Raw genomic sequence first — 19,641 nt, 5'->3', positions numbered from 1 at the left:
TCTCCAGTGTCCCCAAAGATGACAGGCTTATTTGGGGTCGTGGGTTTCCAGGGATGGGTCCTTCTAGCTCCTTTGTTCTGCCTTCATGTTCCAGGGGTCCCCTCACCTGTCCAGCTCTTTCCAGTTGAGTGGTGCCCTCTGCACAGTCACAGGTAGAGGTGTGGACTTGCCAGGGAGTGGGCCCGTCCTCCGCAGGGCACAAGGTTCCTTGAGGAGGCAGCAGATGTCATCTGCCAACTCTGAGAAAGAGACCTAGACCCTTGACATGGCTGACTCCAGCCCTGCTTTCCTCCCTAACAACCTCCACCCTCACCCTGACAGCTTTCCCCATTTGGTCAAGAGAATGATGGGGGCACCTGGCTGGCTCAGTCGGTAGAGATTCGTGATCTCAGGGTCATGAGTTCAGGGCCCCACTTTGGGTGTAGAGATTACATTTAAAAAAAGAAAAAGTGACAGGGCACAAGCCTCAGGCTGTTGATCTAGGGGCTGAGATGCAATCAGAGGTCATTCTGGGCTAGGTTTTGAAGATTTAATTTATTGTGCTTTGGGGCAGGTTGATGGACCTCTTTGAGGGCCAGTTTCTGGTTAGGAAAGTGCTTTGGGAAGAAGAAAGCTAGAGAATACTTCATCTCTATGTGTTCTGTCAGTATCTACTGCATGGACCGACCCTCTAGGAAACCCCTGATCAGTTTTCCCAGGAGTGGTCTTCTCTGCCCTTTTGACACTGCCCTCGTGGCTGCATGCTCCAGTCCCTATAACAGGACAGGCACCAGGAAATTTTAAGAGTCAACCAAATTGCACAACAGTAACAGCTCTGGGCCTAGTTCCTGTGGAGAGAACTGTGCCTGCCATTGAGGTCTTGGACTCAGAACCACAATGTAGGTGAGGTACTGGCCCATATTCACACAGGAGGTCTGTGTGGCTCTGTCAGGGCATGGGATGAAGACAGAGCTCCTGGCCTACGTTCTTGGCACAGGGACTGGCATGGAGATGGAGAGGTCCCTCTTCTGCCTGTCTGGATATTCTCCAGCAGGTAAAGTGCCCAAGGGCACAACTGTCTGCCCCCCAGACCCCACGTCCCAGTGTAATGGAAGCAGGGAAAGGCCATACCAGAATAGTGATCCACTAGGGCCTGGAGTGAAGGGAAGGTGAGACGTGGTGAGATGTACAGCCAGCCGTTATCAAGGCGCTGGATCCTGTAATGTCTGATCCGGTCCCACGATGCGGGGCGGCTAAGGCGGACTGACAGGGAGTAACAACCTGAGGAGGAAAGGGTTCGGGGCAGGACTGAGGCCCTGCTGGGACCCAGCCCAGCCCAAGTTGGGAGAAGAAAGAGATGAGATAGCTACGGGGCCCAGATGGAAGGGAAGGGGGCAGGGGAGGGATGAAGACGACTCACGCTCTTGGCCATAAATGACCACACATTCGTAATGGATAGGGCTCTTGTGAGGCTGAAATGAGATCATTCGCGCAGCGCGCAGGACAGGGCTGAGCACGGTTTACACGCATATTAAGTGGTGGCTGTTATTATAGACTCAAGTGGGCAGAAGTGTTAGGATGTGAACACGTGTCAGTAGATGTCCACAAGGACGTGCTGAAGGAAGAACTCTTACCGTGCTGGTGGAAAGATAAATTAGTACAAGCCACTTTGGAAAGAGTTGGCGTTAACTAGCTGAACACGCATCTCACAACCAGCAGTTTCATCCCAGCATGTTACCTTAGAAATACATGAACAAGAATATTCCTGGCAGCTTTGTTTGGAAAAGTCGGAAACTACAGCCTGTGTGCCTGCCGCAGAACGGCAACACTTAGAGCAGCACAAGTTCATAACCACTACACACACAAGCCTAGAAAAATCTTCGAGATGCGCAGGAACAGCAAGCCACAGAAGGATACGCGCAGCAGGACTCTGAAGTTCACAGGCAGCCCAGACTATTGCATAAGGGTACACGTGCGGCAAGGCTCATTAAGAAAAGTAGTGGAACTATGAACAGTGAAGAGGGCAGGGGCTTCGGAGGGATTGCTGTTGCACCATTTCCTAAGCTGCTAGGTGGGGGCGTGGATGTTGGTTTCATTATTAGTCTTTAACTTACACATTATACACACTGACTTAGGTGACAGAATTTTCCCAGTTTTGCTTTTTTATTTTTTAAAATCAACCTTATTGAGGTATAAGTTATACAATAAAATGCATGCATTAAAGTGTACGGTTGATGGGTTTCAACAGGCTTTAATTATTTTAAAAAAAGAGGACTGGCTAGAAAAGGAAAGCACATAGTTGAAAATGAACAGAGAGGGACGCTTGAGTGGCTAGTTGGTTAAGTGTCTGCCCTCTGCTCAGGTCATGATCCCAGGGTCCTGGATCAGGTCCCACATCAGGCTCCTTGCTCAGCAAGGAACCTGCCTCTCCCTCTGCCTGCCACTTCCCCTGCTTGTGCTCGCTCTGTCTCTGACAAATAAATAAATAAAATCTTAAAAAAAATAAACAGAGAAAAAAGACTGTGAAATCATAATACACAGGCCTGCAATAGTAGTTTTCAGCAGATGAGGATACATGTGAGAGCACTTTATGCCTAAAGTGGGATTAATTTCTTAAGTCAACACTTCATCAAAGCCAACTGGGAAGCGGGCGTTCAGTGAAATAATAGTAATAATCTGTTACTACTGTCATCTAATGACCGAAAGCCACCGGTAGCTTTCGTGTGATTGCTTACTACGTGCTTTATGTGGATTATCTCCTCTATCCTTGTAACAACGCTATGAGGTAGTACAGTCGTCCCCGCAGTACAGGTAAGAAAACTATGGCACAGAGAACCTGGAAGAAGAGGCCCTGATCCAGTCACTTACCCTTTCCCTGTGGAATGTCAACAAAAGGCAGGTGTGAATTTCCTAAACCACAGGCACTGCTCAATTTTAGGAAGCGTTTACTTTGAGGAAGTGGCCTACGCACTCTCATGAAAAAGCAGAGATTTTCAAACTGCTTTTAAAAAGCAAGTCCTGACTCTATGATGAACACACTTTGATAAAACAGGCTAAAAAGATCTCGAAAAAGATGTATCATGAAACAATCGTAGGAAAGCTGGAGTAGTTATATTAATATCAGGCAAAGTAAAATGCAAGACCAAGAGTATTAACAGAGATAAGAGGGGTATTAAAAAAAACATAAAAATCCTGAATTTGTATGCAAATGCAGAGATTAAAAATATATGAAGCAAGACTGAACAGAATTAACAGAAGAAATAGACATCCATGATTATAATTGGAAATGTCAACTCCTTTTTCAGTACTTGATGGGACAGAAAATCATTAGGGATATAGAAGACTTGAACAATACAGTCAACCAATTTGACTTAATTAACATAGAACACGGCACCCAACAACAGTATACATTTTCTTTTAAGTGCACATGGAATATTCAAGATACAGACTGAACCATAAACACAGAAATTTGAAAGGATTGAAATCAACAGTTATGTGCTTGGGGTGCCTGGGTGGCTCAGTCAGTTAAGTGTCTGACTCTTGATTTCTTTCGTCTCAGGTCATGACCTCAGGGTTGTGAGATCGAGCCCCACATCAGGCTCTGTGCTTAGCAGAGTCCGCTTCTCTACCCTCTCCCTCTGCCCCTCCCTGAGCACCACCTTTCTCTCTCTAAGTAAATAAATAAATCTTAAAAAGATAAAAAGTTATGGGGGCCCCTGGGTGGCAGTCAGTTGAGTGCTTTCAGCTCAGGTCATGATCACAGAGTTCTGGGATCAAGCCCCGCACTGGGAGACTGCCAAGCAGGGAGCCTGCTTCTTCCTCTCCCTCCGCCCCTGCTCCTCTCCCTCAATCTCTCTCTCTCTCGAATAAGTAAAATCTTTAAAAAAAAAAATAGTTACGTTCTTTGACCACAACAGAATTAAATTATAAATTAATAACAAAATATCTGGAAAATCCCCAAATACCTGGGAATAACCCAGAAGTCAAAGAAGAAATCACAAGAAAAATCGGCAAATATTTTTAACTTTTGTTGTTTTTTTTTTTTTAAGTAACCTCTACACCCAACATGGGGCTTGAACTCAGTACTCTGAGATCAAGAGTCACATGCTCTACTGACTGCGCCAACCAGACACCTTTTTTTTTTTTTTTAAAGATTTACTTATTTTAGAGAGAGGAGGAGGAGGGGCATAGGGAGACGAAGAGAGAATCTCAAGCAGACTCATTGATGAGCATGAAGCCCAATGTGGGGCTCAACCTCATGACCTGAGCTAAAACCAAGGGTCAAATGCTCAACCAACTGAGCCACCTAGGCGTCCCTGGGCACCCCCCCTTTTTTCTAAACATTCTTTTTAAAGAAATATATATATTTTTAAAGATTTTATTTATTCATTTGTCAGAGCACAAGCAGGGGTAGCAGTAGGCAGAGGAAGAAGCAGACTCCCCGCTGAGCGGGAAGCCCAATGCTGGACTAGATCCCAGGACCCCGGGATCATGACCTGAGCCAAAGGCAGACGCTTAATCAACTGAGCCACCCAGGAGTCCCATTAGAAAATATTTTTAATTGAATAATAAAAACACAAAAATGTGTGAGCTCAGCTAAATCAATAAAGGTACATTTGTAGCTCTACTATTTATTTTTTTAAAGTAAACTCTGTGCCCAATGTGGGATTTGAACTCATGACCCCAAGATCAAGAGTTGTGCTGTCTCTCAAATAAATAAATAAAATCTTAAAAAAAAAATTTAAAGAAGAAAAAACACCAGTTTTACACGAACTCTTTAAGAAGATAGAGGAGGTAACACTACCCCACCCCTTTTATGAGGCCAGGATTATCTGGATCTAAAAACCAGACAAAAACATTACAAAAACGATAGACCAATATTCCTCATTTACATAGACACAGTAAGTCCTTAACATACTATTAGCAAATTGAATCTAGTAATATATAAAAAAGATAATACAGGGGCACCTGGGTAGCTCAGTCAGTTAAGCGTCCAACTCTTGGTTTCAGCTCAGGTGGTGATCTCAGGGTCGTGGGATTGAGCCCTGATGTGTCAGGCTCCACGCTCAGCAGGGAGTCTACTTGAGATTCTCTCCCCCGCTCCCCCTACTCTTCCTCCTGCTGTCTCTCACAAATAAATATTTTTTAAAAAATCCGATCATACATTATGACCAAATTGGGTTTATCCCAGGAATACAGGCTGATTTAAAAATAGAACATCAGGGCACCTGGGTGGCTCAGTCAGTTAAGAGTCTGACTTGGGCTCAGGTCATGATCCCAGCATCCTCGAATCAAGCCCCGCATCAAGCTCCTTCCTCAGCGGGGGCCTGCTTCTCCCTTTCCCTCTGCTGCTCTCCCTGCTTATGCTGTCTCACTCCGTCTATCAAATAAATAAATAAAATCTTAAAGAAAAATGGAACATCAAAAAAATGAAACATTAATGTAATTCACTACATAAATAGAAAAAAGAAAAAATATGATCACCTGAAGAAATGTAGAAAAATCATTTGACAAAATTCAATACTTATCCTGATAAAAAGCAACAGCCACAAAACTACAAACAGAAGGTGTAATTGGTTCCTATTCCTGCTATAACAAATTACCATGAATTCAGTGGCTCAAAATAACACGAACCTATTATCTTATCATTCTGCAGGTCATGAAACTGAAATGGGTTTCACTGAACTAAAATCAAGGCATCAGCACACTTGTGTTTCTTCTGTGAGCTCTAAAGGATAATCCATTTTTTGCTTTTCCAGTTTCTAGAAGCCACCTGCATCCCTTAGTTCATGGCCCTTTCTCTATCTTTAAAGCCAAAAGCAGGGGGCACCTGGGTGGCTCAGTTGGTTAAGCGTCTGCCTTTGGCTCAGGTCATGATCCTGGGGTCCTGGGATTGAGCCTCGTGTTGGGCTCCCTGCTCAGGAGCCCGCTTCTCCCTCTCTTCCCCACTTGTGCTCTCACTATCTCTGTCTCTCTCTCTTAAATACATACATACATACATACATACATAAAATCTTTAAAAAAAAAAAAAGATAAAGCCAGCAGCATAAAATTCATCTCCAATCTCTTTCAAATTCTGATCCTCCTGCTTCTCTCTTATAAAGTCTCTTGTGATTTCATTGGGCTCATCTTAATAGCCCATGACAATCTCCTCATCTTAAAATTCTCAACTTAGTCACATCTCCAAACTCCCTTTTGCAATGTAAGGTAATATATTCACAAGTTCCAGAGATTAGGACTGGACATCTCGGGAGGTGGAGGGGGGTGGCGGCTATTATTCTGCCTACCACAGAAGACTACTTTCAACATAGAGTATCTGTGAAACATCTATAGATAGTATCATACTTAATAAGAAAGACTGAATTTTTCCTCCTAACATTGGGAACAAAGCAAGAACATTCTCACCACTTTATTCATTGTACTAGAGGTCCGAGCCAGTACAATAAGGCAAAAAAAAAAAAAAAGAGATTAAAGGTATACAGGTTGGAAAATAAGTAAATTGTATTGATAGATAATGTGATCATTTATGTAGAAAATCCTAAGGAGTCTATAAAAAAGCTACTAGGACTAATAAGTAAATTTAGCAAGGCTACAGGATACAAAATCAATATACATTGAGAAGTGTGGAGTAGGGTCCCTGCTTCCTTTTCCTTGTTCTCTACCTGACTCTGGGGGCCCCTTGACTTTTGTACCTTTAAGAAGAATCTCTACTTCGGTGCCTGGCTGGCTCAGACAGTAGTAGAGCATACGATGTTTGCTCTCAGGGTTGTGAGTTTCAGCCCCACGTTGGCCTTACAGATTACTTAAAAACAAAATCTTAAAAACAAAACAAAACAAAACAGTCTCTTCTGAAGCTGAGCTGTGACTCTGAAATAGCTCTGTGGTTGGGAAAGAGCTAAATATCTGAAAATAAGTCCTGAAGGCCAACCAACCCCGCTGAACTAAATGACCAAGTCCCTATACCCTCTGCATGGGTCTCCAGTCACCCCATGCTGCTCACTGTCACCACAGTTACTAAAACCAGGAAGGGTGGCTGCACTGAGTATCTAGCTGGTAGGCTCAGGGATAATAAGCTCCATCAACCCCATGGGGGGTCGACAACCCCACTGTGGAGACAGGCCACCTACCAATGCCATCTGAGACTGGCCTAGGGCTGGTATCCCACGTTCCTTCTCACTGCATGTTCCAGCCGGTCCCAAATACCTACTGCTCTCTCCCAGTTCCAGGACATCTCCACTCTAACTCAGACTCCCTGGGTCCAAAGCCCACACACAGCCACATGCTAGGATACCCCTGTTGTCCCATGCTCACTAGCTGTGTCTCCAGGCACATTATTTGACCTCTCAGACCTATTTCTTCATCTGTCAAGGGGGATAACAATTCCCCCAGTCTCACCAGATCAGCACAAGGATTCAAGTGGTAAAGCAAGGAAAGCATTTAGCAGTGTCTGGCATGTAGCAAGCACCCAGTAAAACCTGTATCAGGCCTATGGCCCTCTGCTCACACTGTTCCTTTTGTAGGGAACACCCTTCCACCTGAGTAACCAGCAGTCTTCCCTTTACAGCTCAATTCAGCTCCACTTCCTTCCAGAACACCTTCCCTGCCAGGGAGAAGCCCCAGCTCTGAGCTTGCCCAGGCAGCACTTGCTTCTGTGGCACCAAGAGTCCCACTCTGCCATTGCCTGTCCCTCAGCCCTATCCCTCTCCCCAAAACACATAGAGCCAACCGGGGGCCTCCTGAAGGATGGGTCAGATTTCTCCTTCCTCTGTCTGCCCATCTCAAAACAGCAGCACTGTGCATCTGTTACTAAGCTCTAACCCTGGCGTCATGCTCACTGCTTCCCTTCTCTCCCACCTCACATGCAGCCTGACAGCAAACCCTACTGGCTACATGCAGAACACATCCAGAATCCGACCACTGCTCACCCTGGCAGAGTCTGCAACAATGTCCCAAGTGGCTTCCCATTTCCTCCTCATCACCCTACCCCCAAATCTCTTTGCAGCAGTGGAGGGATCAGTTTATGTCACTCCCCTACTCAGAACCAAGGTCCCCACCCTGGAAAGACCCCGCATGATCCCAGCGACCTTGGATTGCTGACTCCCAGCACACCTGCCCTGGCTGAGGATGTGTCTACCAAAGGCCTTTGCATACTTGCACACCTCCCGTGACCCCGTTCCTCTCTTGCTGCCTTCTTGTTTCTATGTGGTACTTATCATAATCAGACACTTCATTATTTATGTGTTCAACTGTCCATTTTGCCAACTGGTTTGTGGGCAGGGATTTTACTTTTTATATCGTTGAATCCCCACTGCTTAAAACAGTAGTTGGCTCAGAGTCACCACACAATATCCATTTGTTGAAAGAATGAATGAATCTCTGTAATAAATGTTGGATGGAGCCGTGATTACAAGCAGTTTGGAGAGTGTTTGCTACTATTTGCATGCCTCCCACTGTCTCTGAACACGTGGTATTGGGGGAAAGTCTACCCCAGCTCTTCATCCTCTCCCCTCCCCCTCGATGTCTATTCATGCACTCCTTCTCTCATTTATTTATTCAGTACATGTCCCTTGAGCACTGGCTACACGCCCTGCACAAGGCCCGACATAGGTAATCACATCTGCATACCTGGGAAGGAAATGCTGTCCTGCCAGCACTTCCCACAGCTGGCATTTTCCTTTATGGTCCCCATTTCAAATATTTAGTTCTTGTGCTCTTAGACCACATACCCTGGCTTTTTGTTTTTCTTTTAACAACTAAATTTACAGGGGTGCCTGGGTAGTTATGAGGGGTGCCTCGGTGAAGTGTCTGCCTTCGGCCCGGGTCATGATCTCAGGGTCCTGGGATTGAGTCCCGTGTCGGGCTCCCTGCTCAGTGGGAGCCTGCTTGTCCTTCTCCCTCTGCCCTGCTCCTGCTCGCTCTGTCTCTGTCTCTCTCTCTCAAATAAATAGATTTTTTTTTAAAAAAACTAAGTTTATAGTAGCTACAGAAGTGGTCTGAGAGCAAAGGATGGCAAATAGCCTGGGAAATGACATTGAAATGGGTCATGAAGGGCGAGTGTGACTTCACCAAGTGGAAGAACGGAGGATAGTGCTTTCCAAGGCTGAGGGAGGACTGTATGCAAGGATGCAGCAGTGGAAAGAGGAAGGTGGTTTATTTACAGAATGTCCTGGTGGGCAGTGAGCCAGAAGAGAGGCTGCAGGAAAGAATGGTAGGAGCCGTAGCTGGGTGCAGGGGCTGGAGGGAGACCCACTGGGAAAAAGGCATGGAAGATACAATGTCTTGGATTCCAGAAAGCTCCAGCTCCATAGCCAATGTCACATCTTGCCCTGCAGGGACCTCTGGGGCCAGGCACCATGTCTTCCCTGGTGTTCGGATGATGATACCAGGAGGTGGGGTGGGGTCCACAGTGGTATGAGGGATCAGATTGGAAGCTGTGTGTGGGAGGTGGGCCTAGCAGGACCCTCCCGATCTTCCTCTGCTAAGGCCTCTGAGAAGCTGATACCCTCGGGAATGCTGCACCTTGGACCTTCCACTGTCTGCAGCCTGAGGACAAAAACCATGACTTAGCAGGCCTGACTCAGAAGAAATGCTCAACAAGTGCTTCCCAGCCAACAGAGTGGACAGAAGTGAGCCCCTCCGTGGTGGGAAGCATGGCTTGGTCATCAGTCTTCCTTACAGCACCCACCAAAGAGACACAGGACAGCAGGGAGGCAAGCGGTTAATGCTGTGGGGGCTTCGCCCTGGTGCTGACCTTTGGAGCAGTCCTGTGACCTCCACAAAGGCCTCAGTGCCCCTTCACAGACCAAGGTTTGGCGCCTGACTCGGGCTCTGCCACGACTTCCCCCAGGCTTAGGACATAAATACGTCTGCCAGAGGGACCCTAGGGAAGATGGAGAGGTCTTCCGCTCCTCAGTCGACTCCAAGCAGTGTTCTTGTGAGCTCACAGGCCCCAGGCCTTCCTCCTCGGTCCACCCACACACTCAAATTACCCTGCAGAATTCCCTTTCCAGAGGTATATTTGGACCTTGATGCAAAGAAAAGTTGATTCCGATAGCATTCACTCAATCAATAGTTAACTATTATTATATATAACAAGATGCATTATGTAACTGTAAAAAACATTGTCTCTTACTACTTAATTCTGGCTTCCCTAGAATGGAACTGCGTTTTCAAAGTTAAAAAACATAAGAACCATCCAGAGACCTTGTGAAGGGAGCAGATTCCTGACCTCTGAGCCCAGTAAATAGTCAGATTTGGAAGGGGCCCAAGAGTCTTTCCCTGACAATTCTTGTACACTCAAGTCTGAGAACTAGTGTTCTATGACGTTACTCAGGCCCCATAGGGCTGCAGTGCCAAACTTTTTTTTTTTTTTAATGTAGGTTCCACACCCAGGCGTGGAGCCCAACACGAGGCTTGAACTCATGACCCCGAGATCCAGACCTGAGCTGAGATCAAGAGTCAGAGGCTTAACCAACTAAGCCACCCAGGCACCACCAAACACTTTTTGACTACAAATCACAGTATGAAATTTTACACTGTGACCTAGGGCACACTTAAAATTACCTGAATCAGGGCACCTGGGTGATTCAGTCAGTTAAGCAGCCGACTCTTGATTTTGGCTCAGGTCACGATCTTGAGGTCCTGGATCGAGACCTGTGTTGGGCTCTGTGCTCAGTGAGGAGTCTGAGGATTCTCTCTCTCCCTCTCCCTCTGCCCCCAGCCCCTCGCACTCTCTCTTGCACGCCCTCTAAAATAAATAAATAAATCTTTAAAAATAATTAGGGGCACCTGGGCAGCTCAGTTGGTTAAGCATCCAACTCATGGTTTCGGCTCAGGTCATGATCTCAGGGTTGTGAGACTGAGCCACTTGTCGGGCTCTGTTTGAGATTCTTTCCCTCCCTCTCTGCACCTCCTCCTGCTCATGCTCTTGCTCTTTCTCTAAAATACACAAAATCTTAAAAAACAAAACAAAACACCAAAACACTCATTGTTAAAATAAATAAATGTAATTTTAAAAAAACTACCTAAAGCAAAGATAGGATGAAACGGTATTTTTCCCAGTCCTAGTGATGTACCTTGATGTGTTCTGCACTTCAAACACTCCCGGGTCCAGATCCACCAAATGAAGGGGTCTCAACCCTGGCCGCATATCAGAATCACCCAGGAGACTTTCATATCTTCTAGGGCCAAGGCCACAGCCCTGACCAATTAAATCAGAAACACAGGGGCGCCTGGGTGGCTCAGCCGGTTAAGCATCTGACTCTTGGTCCCGGCTCAGGTCTTGATCTCGGGGTTGTGGGTTGGAGTCCCTCGAGGGCTGTGGGTTCAAGCCCCAGAAACTCTGGGAGTTGGGTGCAGGTATCAGTAATTTATAAAGTTCCCCAGATGATTCCAACTTGGAGCCAAGGTCTAGATCAGCATTTTTTATTTTTTTTTTTTAATTTTTAAGTAATCTCTGCCCAAAATGGTGCTCAAACTTATGACCCTGAGTCAGGAGTGACATGCTCTACCAACTGAGCCAGCCAGGCACCCCCTAGATCAGTGGTTCTTTATTATTAATTAATTAATTTATTTATTTGAGAGAAAGAGCAGGGGGAGGGGCAGAGGGAGAGGGAGAGAGAGACTGTAAAGCAGACTCTGTGCTGAGCAGAGCTGGACATGGGGTCAATCTCACGACCCTGAAGTCATGACCTGAGCCAAAACCAAGAGTCAGACACTTACCTGACAGCCACTCAGGTGCCCCAAGATCAGTGGTTCCTAAAGTGTGGTCCCCAGAGCAATAGCATCAGCATCACCTGCAAGCTTGCTGGAAACGTAAATTCTCAGGCCCTGCCCAAGACCCACCAAGTAAGAAATCTGCGTGTGTGGCCAGTTCTTTGTTTTAAGCCCTCTGGGTGATTCTGATGGCCACCCAGATTTGAGACTCACTGCTCCATAACCACTGAACTAAACTGACTCCTTGGCCCACAGAGGGGTCTTAACCTGCAGCTTGACAAATAGTGTCCTAAAGGAAGACTCAGATGAGAGATTAGAAATTAGTACTGGGGAAACTTCTGCCTTTCCTGCAGAACTGACGAATCTCTTCCTTTCGCGACAATGAGAGCTGCATTCTGATCTACCCCCTTTAGGGGTTGGCTGTAGGGAAGCTCAGAGTCAAATCTGACCTTCATCTCAGCAGTCATGTGGGATATAGTCCATATTTATGGATCTTTAATTTTTTTAAGATTTTATTTATTTGAGAGAGAGAGCACGTGAGCACAAGCGGGCAGAGAAGCAGGCAGAGAGGCAGAGGAAGAGGGAGAAACAGACTCACTACTGAGCAGGGAGTCCAATGCCAGGCTCAATCCCAGGACCCCGGGATCATGACCTGAGCCGAAGGCAGATGCTTCACCGACTGCGCCGCCCAGGTGCCCCTGTTTACGGATCTTTAAAAATCGTTATCTGCTTTCTCCTTTATTTCCCAGCCAGTTCCTCTTGTATATGTGTCTTCTTAGTAAAGTGCTGGTCACTATGTGGTTGTGGCTGAACCAGGCCAGAGGAGGAGTGGGGATGGGGCAGCTGAGCACGGAGCACTTCCTGTGGCTTCTCAAGCTCACTGGGGCCTGGTTTGCAGCACCCCTGCCCCAATCAGCTCCACTACTGTGGTTTCCTGTTTGCAGCCTGCACTCAGGCCAGCCCCAGCCCCCCTTTGGGTGTAAGGAGGGATGGTAATGCTGTCTGGAAAGTAGCAGGAGGGGTTAGGGAGAGGTCAACCCATCGAGCTTCTGAAGGAAGGGGAGAAGAGGCAAAGATGTGCTGGAGGGGGCCCCGGGAGGGAGACTGAGAGCAAAGGACCCTGACAACCCACCATGGTTGGTTAAATTAGGGCAAGCGCAAGAGGCCTGTCCTCATTCCCAAGTATCTTCCCCCTAGTCTACCACTGAGTTTGCAATTCCACCATTATTGTGACACATGGGCCTTTCTTGGGTGTCTGAAGTGAGGAGGACCTCAGATGGGTTTGAATCTCAGCTTCATAGCTGCGTCTACCCAGGCAAATCGTTTCTCTTCCTAAGCCTCAGTTTCCTCATCTGTAAAATGGGGACAGTGGAACTACAATCCCCACAGCGTTGTTTGAAGATACTTAAAGGGCCTACCATAAACATCAGTGTCGCCACTCTTTCAACGTCCTTCTCTGCCCCCACTGTAAGGGTCTCAGGGCAGCAGCTCAGAGGGCGGCAGGGGCATCAGAGATAGACTCTATCAGCTTTGTGTTTTGTTTGCAAAAGTCCTGTACCTGAAGTGGGAAAAGGCCCATAGGAATGTGCAATGTGACACGTCCCTTTGTTTCCCCAACTTCCCCATCTGTACAGTAGAAAGAAGATCAAGAGCTGACTTCTAATGAGTTTTCTGGCTTTGACTGGCAGGTGACCCAGAGTACAGAGACCCCGTGAACTTGACAACTTTTTGCCAAGAGATCAGGACTGTGATGCGTTTTGCAGAGAGAGGAATTGTTGCCGGTCAGGGCAGGGAAATCCTGTGACTATACTCTATTACAAGTCCCAGTTGCCAAAGTGTAGGCTGAGCCTGGATTCCCACTGTGGGCCATTCACACCCACTTTTAGAAATGGGCTTTCATGGCAGCAACATGGTGGTCAGTCAGCCAAACTGCCTGACTCCAAGGCCAGGTACTCCAGCCCTTCCCATTTGATGTCCCACCTATACCCCCAAGTTACCTCTTGGCGTTCAAGGGAGAAGCCAGGGCTGAGCTTACCCACCTCTCCTAGTCTGGCTCTCCCGGATGAGGAAGGCCCCTCCAGAGTTTCCAGGCAGCAACAGCAGTTCTTCAGCTTTCTCCCGGCTCAGGCCCTCATACAGCCACCTGCAGGAGGGACAGAGAGAGGTCAGCCTGGGTGTGGGTGGGCCAAGACTCTACTCAGACCCCTCCTTCCTCTCTGGGCCTCAGAGTTCCATCTGTACCTTGGTCTCCAAGGGCCTCCCAGCTTTGTCTTGGTCCTGGCTCCAGAGGCCACAGAGGACAACCTCATGGGGTCAGCCCCCGTCTTTTCTGCCTGGAGACCTCACTCCCAAGTGGCCAGGAGGCTGGGGGAAGGTGGGATGATCACAGACGCCTATCACTGCCCAGCTCCTCTAGCACTCCTACGCTAGCCACTCATCTTTCCAAGAATTGCCTGTGTGTATGTGTGGTGTTTTAGTGAATATTTTCTTTGAACATTTTAAAGTTTAACTTTGCAGCCAAAAGGCATGTGGGTGAACATGTATTCATTATCAATGAAATCTAACTCCCATTGGCGCTTATTTGAGGGTAGAAATGTTGGAACTAGAATGTTCAAGACATTCTAAAATCTTGGAAAAAATCATCAACATATCAATCACCATATGTGCCTCCCAAAGCACAGATCTTCATGGCCTACTCCTTGGGGCCTCTTTCACTGCTGGATTGTTGATTACTCTGGCCCCCTATTTTTCTTTCTCCTTTCACTTAATCCTTCACCTATATGTTCTTTTTTTTTTTTAAGATTTTATTTATTTGACAGAGAGAGAGCGAGAGCGAGCACAAGCAGGCAGAGCAGCAGGGAGAGGGAGAAGCAAGCTCCCCGCTGAGCAGAGAGCAGGACATGGGGTGGGATCACGACCTGAGCTGAAGGCAGACGTTTAACTGACTGAGCCACCCAGGCGCCCCAACTATATGTTCATGAAGGACTTAACAGCAATGGAAACTCAGGGTGGTTTTGCAGGAATTTTTTTGGCTTAGTATTCCATCGGCCTTCTAATGTCCCCAGAGTCATGCCCTATGGTCCCTGGGAAAACCTACAGAAGCCAACTTGATGGAAATGGCTGCCTCCCTGTCATCGTGTGAAATTCCACAGTCAAAACCAGAGTCAGGGTTGAGTCCACTCCAAGGAGATAAATCAGAGAAGTTGATTTGTGCCAGCAGCAAACTGAGCCTAGTTTTACAGTAAATAAAACAAGTCATTCATACGACTTACAAACATGGAGGAAGTAGAGTGGCAAGGGAAGGGGACTCTTGGAGCTGGCCAGTGCTTCCTTGGCTGAAACTTCAGTGCTGCACGGGGGATGCAAAACCTCTGGCCGGCGGGGCCAGGCCAGCAGGAAACAACAGGTGCAACGATCTCTCTGCGAGCTGATTCTGCGAGGTGTCCGCACGTCTGGGGGGCCCTGAGCTACTTTATCAGAGGCAGACATCCCGCGAGCCTCAAAGAAAGATACCATCCAGTGCCAGAGCTGTACTTTCTCTCAAAACCGAAGAGCGGCCACCACAGCACACAGCGTTCTTGCCTGACTCCGTGTTACATGGGTTGATCCCACCGAAAGGCAGTTCTCTTCCTTTCTCTCTCATGACACAGAATTTGCTCTGGAGTTGGTTTCTTTTGTCACTCACTCGTGGTGAGCAATGGCATCCCCGTGTCCTGCCCACTGTGAGGCCCCTCTTAGAAGGGCAGACTTGCCCAGATAGGGGGCGCCACCCCTCCATTTTCTTGCCTCAGGACATTTAAGACACGTATGCAGCTGCTCACTTTCAACATTCTCCTCCACGGACTCCCGGCCACCCTCCCAAGCCCAGAGGACATCTCTATGGGGCCTTCCTGAGCCCCCTCCTCTGGGCTCCCGAGTCTCGCAGGCCGACCTAAGAGCTCAGGCTAGCGGTTCGCTCTTCTGGAGGGCAGGGCCCGGGCCTGATTCTCCCCTGTCCTCAGTTTTGCTCAGCACAGGACTGGCCATAAAGAACCATGCTTGTGGGAAGAGAAAGCAGGAAGTTCCCCTAAGGCAGGCCCTGGGGTGTGAACTCACCCGTGGGAGATTTTGGCCACGTGGCTGCTGGGGACGCTGTATTCTGTGCCTGAAACTTCTGACATCACCGTCCACCAGTCTCCATCTCTGGAGAGAGAAAGGAGAGGGGAAATGCTCATTTAGATTCCTGAGAACCTGCCAGGCTGGCTCCTGCAGCTGGCCGTCTGTCCCGCCTGTGTTTCCCAGGTTTCCTTGCACCAGCCAGTGCTGCTACCTCCTGGGTAGGAAATGGCACGATTCAGGACACCTGCGAGGCCCTGCCCACCCACGGCTTCTCCCTATGGGTGTGTCAGGCTTCCTAAATCCCACCATTAGGGCCACGTGTGAGCTCAGCGCCAAAGGCCATGCTCTTTTCTCCTGGAGGGAGGGGCCCCTTCTCCCATGAGTGCATCTTCAGGTGCCAGGGGAGGAAGCAGAGTGCCCCATCCTTCCCCCCATTAGGACAGGACTTACTCAGAGACGATGGTCAATGGATCCCCCAGTCTCAGTGACAGCTCTATGTGCTCGCCTACCGGGAAATTGCCCAGGGCCACGGCCGTCGCCCTGCTTCTTTCTGGATGGAGGGACAGAGATGGTTACCCTCTTGGCCAGTCTTCTCTTCACATGTGAAGTCTAGTGGAGTCTGGGCTTTCCACCATCAACCCCGCCATGAACACCCTGGGGAGCATGTCTGCTGGGATCCCAGAAGGGCTACCCTGGAATCTGAAGCTTTTCCAGTGGCCTCTGCAGAGCCCTACAGATGCCCAGACATCTTTTGGGGTCAGCTCAGGGAAGGGGTTGGTGTGGTAAGAGGAGTGGGGCTCCTGGCTACAAGCACTTTTTATATGGAGATGTTCAAGAAGATCTTGATAAAAGGATTCTGCTGCTCAGCAAACTTAAAAACTAGAACTCTAAGCAGGTATCAGCACAGATCTCAGGGCTCCAATTCTAAAAGTTCTAATGACATGGGCACTGAATGACTAACCTTTAGGGCTGAGGTCCAGAGGTGAGCATGGGAGGAAGAGGGCTGCTGGAAGGGCCAGTGAAATCACAGATGCAGATGGGCTTTGTAACTCCAGAGTGCCATGCACGTGGGTAGCATGGCTCTCCCACGGCCTTTATCCAGAATGATAGGTGTAGGTCCATGCTGCCCCCAGTAGAAGTGGGGTCACAGGGGCCCACTGTGTTACGCCCGGCCCAGAGCAGACATCAGCAGGTATGTGTGTCCCAGTCAAGTGTCCTGGCCACATGTCTGCCGTCCCTTACTGAGCAGCTGCTGGGTGTCGGGGTCTGACTGGGTACATCACTTTGGCCCTCACAAGCCCCTGAGGTAGTCCTCTCGGGTCAGCCCCAGCACGCAGCGAGGCAACTGAGGTGAGACAGGGCACTGTGCCAGGAGTGGCTCCTATGCCACTCCCTAGCCCTCTGCTTATGGGGCACTGTTGGAGTCGGTGACCATTGTGGCTACTCACAGGCCCAGGTTGGGGGGACTTGGCTAGACAGCAGTAGCACCTCTCCACAAAAGCTCCAGACTCCCTGGGATGCTGATATTCAGAGAGGGAGTTCACAGAGCCAGAGGATGCCAAGCTTCCCCCCACCCCCACACTACCACACTGGTCCCAAGGACATGGTGGCCATGAGGATAATTTTGAGGTTGGATGGTAGGTGGCAAGCGGCTCCCTTAGCACAGGATGCTCACGCCCTCATCTACGTCAGGGATCAGCCCGCCTAGTCTAACTAGACCTCCTGATACCTGTCCAGGCCTTCTTGTCCTGAAAACCCTGCCCTCCACAGGCTGCTGAGATCCACTTCACCCACATCCCAGTGTCCCTCCCTCTCCTTCCTCTTCATCCCATCTCTGAAACAAAGGGAAAAGAGAGACACACTTGTCAGCACACCAATGCATCAAGTTGTGAAAAGCAGTCAAGTTCAGCATGAAAAGTTTATCTGTCTCATAGATGCTCCTGAAGGAGCCAAGGCCTCAGAGGGCTCTGTGATGCCCTCTAGACAGATGCCCCAGGAGATGGGGGAGGGAGAGCAGATGGACAGACAAGGACCGAGGGGATGGGGCATTGGTAGGGCAGACCTGGAGCTGGACACTCTGTGGTATAAGGGCCTATACTCCAGGTAGACATGGGAAGAATGAGACTGATCCTGGAAAGGGACGGTTTCCTATGTGTCCTCCCAGACACATGTGCCCATCTACGTGGTGACCCTGGACTGGAGCTCCTCAGAGCTATCTGCAGCACAGGGCCTGGCCATCCCACAGCGCCGGGAAATGCCTGAAGCCTGAATAAACAATGCAAGCAAGTCTTGTGGAGAGAGTCCTCCAACAAGGGAGAAACCAAGCAGCCTGGAAGGACCCCTCTCCTCCTGGAAGACCTGGCATTGTGCTCCTGGTTGCCACTGTGCTGCATATGCTGTCCCCGAGTGACCCATCTGCCTGGCTGACTTGCCTTCATCCTTCACGCCCTGGATAAAATATCCCTTCCTTGGTGAAGCCTTCCTGATGAGTCCCTCAGCACACACTGTTAATCAGAGTCCCTTAAAACAAACTGTCACCAAAATTGAACACAATCATAACTGATTGTGGATTTAGAGCCTTTCTCTGGGGCTCGACTGTCCCTGAAGGCAGGGACTGTGCCTATCTTGTCCATTGCTATGCCCCCTGGTCCTGGCACAAGGCCCAGTATGGGGTAGAGCCTCGGTAGATTTTGGATGGATGCAAGGCTGATGAACAAATGACTCATGGACGGGGCTGCCCCAAAATCTGTGTTCCTGCTGGGCTCAGGGGTGGACATACCAAGAGAGAGGCCCTTCCTTCCCCCTGGAGACTCTGTCAGAGAGGGAAACACAGTTCCCCTCGGGTCTCACAGGCAGGGAGAGCCCCCTCAGCACCCACCGGGGGTCAGCCCCCTCAGCGGCCTGGCCGTGCCTCAGAGCAGCCTTGGGGCCGCAGCCTATGGCTAGATTCAGAGGAAATGAGGGGGAGGTCTGTGTGGTTTCCAGGTCTCTTCCTGCAGGGCCTGGTGGGCCTCAGGCTCCCTGTAGACTGAGTGACTAAAAGGAGGCAGCTGTCTCCCGCCAGGAGAATGACAGAGCCCAGGGTGTTAATGCCTATGGGAGGCTGGCATTAGAGAGAGGAATATATTAGGGGCAGGGCTGAGGAGGGGGAAGAGGCCCCAGCCATTGCTGGGGAGTTTCCAGTCTGGGGATAGCTTCTGCCCAAACATAGACGTCCAGATATTGTCTCTACAGTCTCCTGGTTCTGTTTAAGTGTGTGTCCACGTCCTTCCTCCTAAAAGCGCTGCTTGGTTTAGAGTCATTTGTTATCTGCGATGGTTAGTTTTGTGTGTCAATGTGGCTAGCCCACAGTACCCAGACACTGGGTCAAAGAGCAGCCTAGAAGTCTAGATGTTGCTGTGAAGATGTTTTTAAGATGAGATAACAATTTAAGTCAGTGGACTTTGAATAAAGCCAATTACACTCCATAATGTGGGTGGGCCTCATCCAGGCAGTAGAAGACCTTAAGAGAAAAAGACTGAGGTCCTCCAAGGAAGAGGGAATTCCAAACTTGACTCTGGAATTCTGCAGCATTAACTTGGGCCTCTGGCCTGCCAGCCTGCCCAGCAGATTTCAGCCTTGCCAGCCCCCACAGTTGCATGAACCAATTTCTTAAAAATAAGTTCTGTGTCTACACACACACACACACACACACCCACGTACACATAATCTATTGGTTCTGTTTCTCCAGAGCACCCTGATGAATACATCATCGAAACCCCAAATCAGGATGTGATTCAAGAAAGGATTTGTGGGTCGTTTGGGGGAACAAGAAACAAACTGGGCCTATAGTTTTGATATCAAAGTAAC

General features: G+C 48.7%; 1 protein-coding gene across 1 annotated transcript in view; it reads right to left on the bottom strand.

The window, feature by feature from the left end:
- Positions 1 to 19,641, bottom strand: part of SLA2 (Src like adaptor 2) — a 29,218-nt gene that overhangs the window by 2,676 nt on the left and 6,901 nt on the right. The window contains exons 3-7 of the mRNA XM_045804546.2: positions 16,243 to 16,342; positions 15,790 to 15,876; positions 13,734 to 13,837; positions 1,111 to 1,260; positions 107 to 239 (exon numbers count right to left, since the gene is read on the bottom strand). Coding sequence (XP_045660502.1) covers positions 107 to 239; positions 1,111 to 1,260; positions 13,734 to 13,837; positions 15,790 to 15,876; positions 16,243 to 16,342 — 574 coding nt within the window. The remainder of the gene's footprint in view (positions 1 to 106; positions 240 to 1,110; positions 1,261 to 13,733; positions 13,838 to 15,789; positions 15,877 to 16,242; positions 16,343 to 19,641) is intronic.

This window comes from Ursus americanus, chromosome 22, assembly GCF_024610735.1.
Source record: "Ursus americanus isolate L20-20 chromosome 22, mUrsAme1.1.p, whole genome shotgun sequence".
In the NCBI taxonomy this organism is placed as follows: domain Eukaryota; kingdom Metazoa; phylum Chordata; class Mammalia; order Carnivora; family Ursidae; genus Ursus; species Ursus americanus.
Note: the sequence above shows the minus strand (reverse complement) of the source record. Positions and strands in the feature narration are given on the sequence as shown.